At 42.5% G+C, this 8,069-nt stretch overlaps 1 protein-coding gene and 1 long non-coding RNA gene across 3 annotated transcripts in view; one reads left to right on the top strand and one right to left on the bottom strand.

The window, feature by feature from the left end:
* Positions 1 to 2,110, bottom strand: part of LOC109954596 (uncharacterized) — a 3,257-nt gene extending 1,147 nt beyond the window's left edge. Inside the window, exons 1-3 of one of the 2 annotated variants that reach the window (XR_002274153.1) lie at positions 2,025 to 2,110; positions 887 to 1,055; positions 445 to 758 (exon numbers count right to left, since the gene is read on the bottom strand). This is a non-coding gene — a long non-coding RNA (uncharacterized LOC109954596). Of the gene's footprint in view, positions 1 to 444; positions 759 to 886; positions 1,056 to 1,828 lie in introns of both variants that reach the window. The other variant, XR_002274152.1, reaches the window with a different exon arrangement.
* The window catches only part of kif26ba (kinesin family member 26Ba), an 87,276-nt gene continuing 80,246 nt past the window's right edge, over positions 1,040 to 8,069 (top strand). The window contains 3 exon segments of the mRNA XM_020590044.1: positions 1,040 to 1,083; positions 4,122 to 4,874; positions 5,855 to 6,247. Coding sequence (XP_020445700.1) covers positions 4,815 to 4,874; positions 5,855 to 6,247 — 453 coding nt within the window. The 5' untranslated portion in view covers positions 1,040 to 1,083; positions 4,122 to 4,814.

Below are 8,069 nucleotides of genomic sequence, written 5' to 3'. Positions count from 1 at the left end.
CTCAATCCAATAGAACATCTTTGGAGGGAGCTTAAACTCTGCGTTGCTCAGCGACAGCCCCGAAACCTGACAGATCTAGAGGAGATCTGTGTGGAGGAGTGGGCCAAAATCCCTGTTGCAGTGTGTGCAAACCTGGTCAAGAACTACAGGAAACGTTTGACCTCTGTAATTGCAAACAAAGGTTTCTGTACCAAATATTAACACTGATTTTCTCAGGTGTTCAAATACTTATGTTCAGCAGTGCAAGACAAATAAATTCTTTAAAAATCATACAATGTGATTTCCTGAAAATTTTTTTTAAATTCTGTCTCAGAGTGGGAATGCACCTACAATGTGAATTTCAGACCCCTCCATGATTTCTAAGTGGGAGAACTTGCAAAACTGCAGGGTGTTCAAATACTTCTGTTCCTCACTGCATCTATTAGTGAAGATGTGATCAAGCACCTTTAATTGAGTAGAGATTTTGGTGTATTCTAGGTCAGCTTGTTTTGCTTCAGGAGACTCTGTATTCACCAAGTTGACAGTGGATGACCTATGTACTGGTGTGGAGGTCCGGTAGGCTTCTTGTCTCCATCCCGTTTGTCTCCTGCCTCTTTTTGGAGTACTTGGTAAGGAACATGTTGTGGACTTGCTGTCGATGGCTAAATCACCACCTGGCCCATAGTTTGATTCCTCTGTAGCTGGAGACGAATCGGTGTTTGAAGCAACTTTAGTTTGTCTCTTTTTAGGTTCACTTCTTCTTTTTTTCCGAGATCCACCTGAAAGATCATCCAGTTATGTTTCTACTATCATTTGGAGATGCTTGTTGGGTGTTTTAAAGAATCCCAAAAGCTTATTAATGGCTTACAAAATTCAAAAACTAAAATAAGATTGCATATTGAATTACCTTTCATTGTCCTATAATTCGGTGTAGTCCTCTCACTGGAATGATGTCACTTGAGTTCGGGGAATCAGACTATCCTCGGGTATCAACTTGTGACATTTATCAGGACAGGTTTCTTTCACCTGGGGAACTTGAGTCTCTAGTGCTGCACTGACAGGAAGTGAGTGGGCAGCTGTGTGACAGTACAGGGAGAGGGAAAGGTAGGGAAACGTGATCAACATGTTCACACCCACTACCTACATTAGCTGCGAGTGCTAACGCCAGGTAGATTAATGGGAGCACCTGTCGCCACGGAAACGGGATTAAATCCATCTCAGTAATGTTGTTAGGCTAGGATGTTAAAAACTAACTTGTGTGTGTCCAAGATAACCTCACATTTACAACAACACGCCCCTTCAACTCGTTATTTCAACACACACGACGATACACATTAAGGTATTTAGCAGTACAAAGATCACACGTGGGCAAACACCAAGCTAAACGCTATAATGTCACGTTTAAACGTTCATGCAATGCATTCAAACAGCTCACAACTTAAGACGGTAGTTAGAAAAGGCAGATAACGCTAACGGGTTGCTAACAAACAACCTGGACGGTGATACCGTTGAAAATGTGTCAACATATTCTAGGAAACAATCGCAACCACAAAATCCCGAGCAATAAAAGCAGCAACCGCTTATTAACACATATTGTGTGACAAACTTAACAGCGTACACGCTTTTAATGCAACATATGTGTCACTTATCTGCACAGCCTCTAACGCTATCGTATGCAACTAGCTAACATCAGGAACAACTAAACATTCAGTTAATATTAGTTAGCTAACGTAAAGTCTGAAGCAAAACCTGGCGCATGCACGCTATGAATCCGTGAAAGTGACCGACAAACTTTAACCTTAGACTTAACGAAATAGCAACAGATATAACGTGAAAACTAGCCACTCACCTTTAAGCCTGAACAGCCTTCTCTTTGGATAGTTAGCCTAAATTAGCTGCCAGCTTTACTTCAGCTAAGTATAAACTTGGGGCATGATCGCCTGCACATATGCACTGCTAAAGAAAGCTACTTCTCGCGCACTAGTAAAATTGCTCCGAATTACGAGAATATGTGTTAAATATATATGTTGTAATGAAACTAATACCTTGTACACACAATCCAAGGAATCAAACATTTCTACTAGTGCCTCGCTGCCCGTACACACGCGCGTCATAAACAACCACAACCTACTGTGCAATCGTCGCAGTTTTTGGTTTTCTTCTTCTTCCTCTGCGATTTATTGGTGGGTTGCACGCCTCCTTAAGATGCATTACCGCCACCTATCGAAGTGGAGGATGACTCAGCAATGATGATGATAATAATGATAATCATTTTTATTGGCCAAGTATGTTACAGACAAGGAATTTGTCTCCGATACAGAACCGAGGCAGCCATTGCAGCGCTAACTCACACACACACACACCAATGGGAGCGCTGTCCCTGCCACAGCCGCCCCCAGATCATACTATTTCTGTCAAATATGCAATGACTATCCTATAAACCTTATGACAATTACTGCCCAATACACTGTCCATTGACATACACAAAATCTTCATTTTCCCCAATGATACCATCATACCTTCACGATATTCACATTACACTCTGCAGAGCATTTACCACCACAGTGTGCGTAGGAAGGCTGCCTCCATCCTCAAAGATCCCACCCACCCCCAGCACAGACTGTTCTTTGCCCTCTGGCTGGAGGTTCAGAAGTGTGAAATGTAAGACCACTAGACTGAAAAACTCTTTCTTTCCCTCTGCCATCAGACTCCTAAACAGCTGAGGAGTTTATTACCAGGAAATACGTGATGTACTGTTTACATTCTCAGTTTGCACATGTATAATTGTACATTGACTGTTGACTGCTGCACATGCTGCTCCCATGCAGCATACATTCTGTTATATTCTTGTATATATTTTTTTCTACTATATTGCTGCATCTGCGCTGCTTAAAGTGCCTTAGATTTTGTGTTATTTATTTATCTACTTTATATTTCATTTGTATTTTGTGGTATTCAGGTGGACGGCAAAGTAAGAATTTCATTGTACAGGGAAACATGTTTCCTAACTGTGCATATGACAAATAAACACTTTGAACTTTACACATTACAAATAAACAAAATATGTTCAACTGTCTGTTCCTCGCCATAGTAGTCACAGCAGCCTGAAAGGTGTTTTCCTATTTTACACAAAGTATGGTTCAAAGTGCAATTCCTTATCCTCAGGCAAGTAATCACAGCTTCTTCTCTCCTTGAGCCATGTCTGTTTACTGTCCACTTTTGTCCAAAGCTTATATAAAATGTCTACCAGTTTCGCCACAGTCCCACTGCACTTGCCAAAGTTTACTAAGAGTTGTCATTTCTGATCTACTCATTGGAATCTGTTTAGTAACTGAAGTGTGATTTGTCTGTCAGCCCTGTAATAGACTGGCGACCTGTCCAGGGCGTACCCCACCTCTTGCCCAGTGTCAGCCCCTATCCCTCCACTTTCTTCAGGATAAACAGTATAAATAATGGATTGATTGCTGGATGGATGGGACCATTACCATTGCTATCAGCCTGTCTCCAGCAATAACTTTATGACCGCAGCAGAGGGCACTGCGTGACCATGCTCTTTATCTTAATACAATGGTTCTGAAAACACTCAAGTGACTTCAAGGGATGCGTCTTCCCATACAAGACGACTTTAGAAGTTAATGCAGAAATATTAACAGCTCTTGTATTAATTTTTACACTCATTCAATGTTTGGATCTTATTCCCTTACACTGTAGCTTTCTTGCTAGCTTTCTTTGACTTGATATATCACATACTGTTCATTCAGATGAAATGCCAGCCAGCTGAGATTATGACTGACAGAGACTATGACTTGCTGCTTTTCTTCACCTTCCACCCAGTCAGTTCCAAGGTATTTTACCTTATCAGTAGTCTGATTCAATAAAGAAGTGCCCAGAGCAGCCAGAATTTTAGAAGGTCTGAGGTCACGAGTCCAAGTGCTCATCAACGCACCCACTAAAGTGAACACCAACTAAAGTCTCTAAACTGATTTAACTGGTTGGGTTTTTCTAACTGTATGCAGGTATTCAGTTTACTGGCTATATTTCCGGCAAATGTGATTATATATTGAGATAAAGCTCTAACTACTGGTTTTGAACCTGACTGGAAGTGTCTTTAAGTTAAACATAGAATCATGTCATCCCAATAGCAACAGCTGGAACCGCTGGTTGGTGAGGAGCAGGGAAGCCCCGCCCTCATCCAGATGTGCGCCTCTCTCCTGGCTCTTCAGTCCACTGTTGGCTTCAGCAGAGTGTGGAAGCTCGAGAAGTCAATAAGGTACGGACAGCAAACAAGGAGAAACTGGCTCCCGTAGCTGCGTCTACACCTGCCAAATCCTACTCCACCTAGTGAATAAGGCTTGAGTCGCGCTTCGGAATTTTCCCGGTGAGTTTTTTGTTCACCTGCAGGCAGCCTCAGCGGCAGGGCTGACGGAGAGAGACAGGGCTCAGTGCGATGCCAGTCCGGAGCACGGAGCACGGAGCACAGAGCCGCATTCAGCGCAGAGCACGCTGTGCTGACGGGGAGCGGTCTGCACGCACGACCTGTGTGAATTCTCAGTCGGGTTTTTAGAAGTGTTTCGAGCGCTTTATCTGCAAGAAAAAACTCGTGGAAAAACGAAACAAACCCATTCAGGATTTGTTGTTTTTGACGAGTGAAGGGGATGTAACCGGTTTCCACATGCGTCTAGAAGTGGTGTGAGGTTTACTCCAGACTGAGAAGAGCAAACTGCAGGGACGTGTAGTTAATTGAAATCGATCCAGCGGTCTCTCTTTTGAATGTGAAACAGCAGCAGAGGTTTTATCTCCTCTCCTCTCCTCCTCCCCCTCCTCTTACCTTCAACATGACTTCACTGTCGGGGACCAAGGAGAGGTCTGTGAGCAGCAGGAGCAGAAAATTTGGGGTAGGTTATGTATTCCAGTAACCAAGGCTTGGACACATAAGCTTGCTAAACAAAAAACTTATCATCCATTCAGTCCTCCATGCACTTCATTTCATTCTACCCATTTTAATAGTAAACTGTAGTTTGCTCACATTTTTCTGGCTAAATCTGAAACTGGTGCAAGCTCTCATTAGGTTTGTGTTCATGCTGCTAACTGATTGCTTTGAGAAGATGAGGTTTCCAACATCACTGCTCGTAGTGTCACAAGAGCTGTGGCGTGCATTTTCACTGACACATCTCTCCACCATCTCCTAATTATCACTAAATCAGGTATTACATGCACACCTGTATCACTGCACACCACCTACATCCAATTAGCATTACTTTATAATACAGCTGTTGGCTCAGGTTGTCTTCACTTCGAGGGCTGAGCACACACCTATCAGCCTACCCATTACTACCTTATTATAGCCCTTGTGAGGGACTGCTGTAGTACACAACCTCTCCAACTGCCACCACATCAGTGGCTCTCTCCTCTCTGACTGGATTTATCCAGCTGCAAAATATATAATTTTCACCTCTTGTGGCTCATTTGAAGTTCCCATGTCTGAGTCAGGAAAAATAACACAGGACAGGTCTACGCATGGACTCAGACTTGACCCTGTTTATCTGTTAATGGAAGCATCCAGTATGTTGACTGCCCATCACAGCAAATGTTTCACATGGTTTCCTGTTTGTGGGGGTTTATCTAAACTGATTTTGTGTCCTAATGGAAGTTTAGACTATTTGTCTACCCATTGGCTGCCTGTGTGTGTCAGTGGCATGATACTGTGACTGTCTGCTGTATATTTACCCTACAAGGTTAGGCACCAATAGTTCAGAAAGAATTATTAGTGAACATAAAATCACTTTTACAGGAAAATGCAAAAAGAATAGTGAGCCAACACACACAAGTACAAGATCTGTAACTGCAAAACCTATAAATAATTCCTTTTTTGCAGATGCCCGACACGTCACCAACCAAATCTGCCTCCTTTTCCCCCGACACATGGTACCGAAAAACCTATGAGGAAACCACCCGGTCCAGCACGCGCCCTGCCCCAGAGGGTGCTGGCTCCATGCCAAGCTCTACAGGCACTCCTTCCCCAGGCTCGGGAATCTCCTCACCAGGGTCCTTCTCTGGATCACCGGGGACCATCTCTCCCGGGATTGGGACAGGATCGCCTGGTTCTCTAGGTGGCTCCCCAGGTTTTGGTACTGGATCACCAGCTTCAGGCAGTGGAAGTTCCCCTGGTAGTGAAAGAGGGATATGGTGTGAGAACTGCAGTGCAAGGCTGACGGAGCTGAAAAGACAAGCACTGAAACTGCTCATCCCTGGACCTTACTCCAGCAAGGTAACACCCAGATTGTTCTACTTGCCCTCCTGTTTTATGGGATCTATAAATCATCTTCCATGTGTTTTTGTACTACCTGTTCTGTCACCCAGTGCTGAGTTGGTTATGCTCAGCAGCTTTGCCTCCAGAAATAATTTATTCTGTTATTAACTGTGGCATTTAGACAGTGACACTTATTAATCTTGGTTGCTTGTGAAAACCCGGGCCTCTAATAATTCCCTTGCCTGTGTTGTTGCTTTGTAGACAGAGTTATTGTTCTCATAAATCATAGGGATCATGTAATTTGTCCAACCCTTATTTGACCATCTGTGGAGGACAGCAGAGATCAAACAGCCTTAGGGAGTTGGGATAATTTTTATACCTGAAGCTGTTAATCAATTACTGACAGAGAGGAAAAACAAAATGATAAACACAGACAATACTGTTTCAATTTCAGTTAGATTCTTGTAATTTCCCATTTTAACTGATTGGTTTATTTCTAATATCAATGAGTTTATTATATATTGCTTTTATCCTTCTGAGGGAATTAACAAGATGGAGTATTACTGAAAGACACTGACCACTCAGAGTAGATATTAATCCATATCGATTGCTGCCTTTTTCTAATTTTGTTTGACAGGTGATTTCTTTTTTTCTGTGGGTAGTCCATATAATCAATTTAAATTTTATTAGTGCATGAGTCTCAGCAGGCCAACTGTTGCAAGATGATTTATAGAGGAGCAAAACATGTACGATATAAATCCATCATAGTGCGTATATCTCATTTTTCTCTTCTTTTGTCTACAGTAAGTAGGTTTCATTCAGGTTTTTGACTGTGAATAAAAAAACATAATGGAAAAAAGCCATTGTTGTTTTGATATTGGTTTGGCACACAAAAACAGAAAGCATAAAACCAGATTGAAAGCCCTCCTGGCAGGGCACTTGACTCTGCATAATTTTTAAACATGTTGCCTCTGGGTTTAATGTTGCTCTGCTGCAGTTCACTGAATTTTAGTTATGAATGCAGTGGGGCCACACATCAGACTTTGAGTTAATTGGTAACAAATAAGCATATATTATGCTCCATGGGGGTAATAAAGTGCAGCCAGTTAGAGGAAGTCAGACACAGGACTATAGTGGGACAGTGAGTCACACTGCTGAGAGACAGAGGCGGAGAGAGTGGCTGCTTGTTAACTCAATACCATGACAGTTGGAAACGGTTAGGAACAGTCAGGGTTAATGGGTACTGTCAGTGTGCAGGCCACTAATTAAAATGTTATTTGTGAGGTTTGGTTTAGTTCAGGCTGATTAAAGCTTCCCTATTGTGGTTAACTTTACTGCGGTGTAGGATAAACACAGGCACATAACATACAGTATTGTAATTGATTAGTTTAATTAGTTCAATAAAAAAAAACGTTACTGACTTTGTGTACCTGACTGATTCCAACTCAGAAGTTTGAAATAGACTTACATAGTGAAAACATCATCAGGAGCAACTTGGGGTTCAGTGTCTTGCCCAAGGACACTTCGACATGTGGACTGGGGAGAACGGGAATCAAACTGCCGACCTTAAGTTTGGGTTTGACCACTGTACCTCCTGAGCCACAGCCACCCTTAATATTGTTGGGTTTTTGACTGAACAACCATCCAACACTGTTGCATATATGGCAAATAACACAAACCAATTTTCAGCGAGGAGTTATCTTGTGTCGCCATTATGATCTGCTGTTGGCCACTGGACAGCTCCACTGTATCCACAGAGACTGGTTTTCTTGCTTAAAAGCACCTTTGGGATCATAATTGAAAACCTGAACTGTGATTTTTGCCAGGCAGGATTCCTTAT

The sequence above is a fragment of the Monopterus albus genome, unplaced genomic scaffold (assembly GCF_001952655.1).
Source record: "Monopterus albus unplaced genomic scaffold, M_albus_1.0 scaffold10.1, whole genome shotgun sequence".
NCBI lineage: Eukaryota > Metazoa > Chordata > Actinopteri > Synbranchiformes > Synbranchidae > Monopterus > Monopterus albus.
This window is presented reverse-complemented; position numbering and strand designations above follow the sequence as displayed.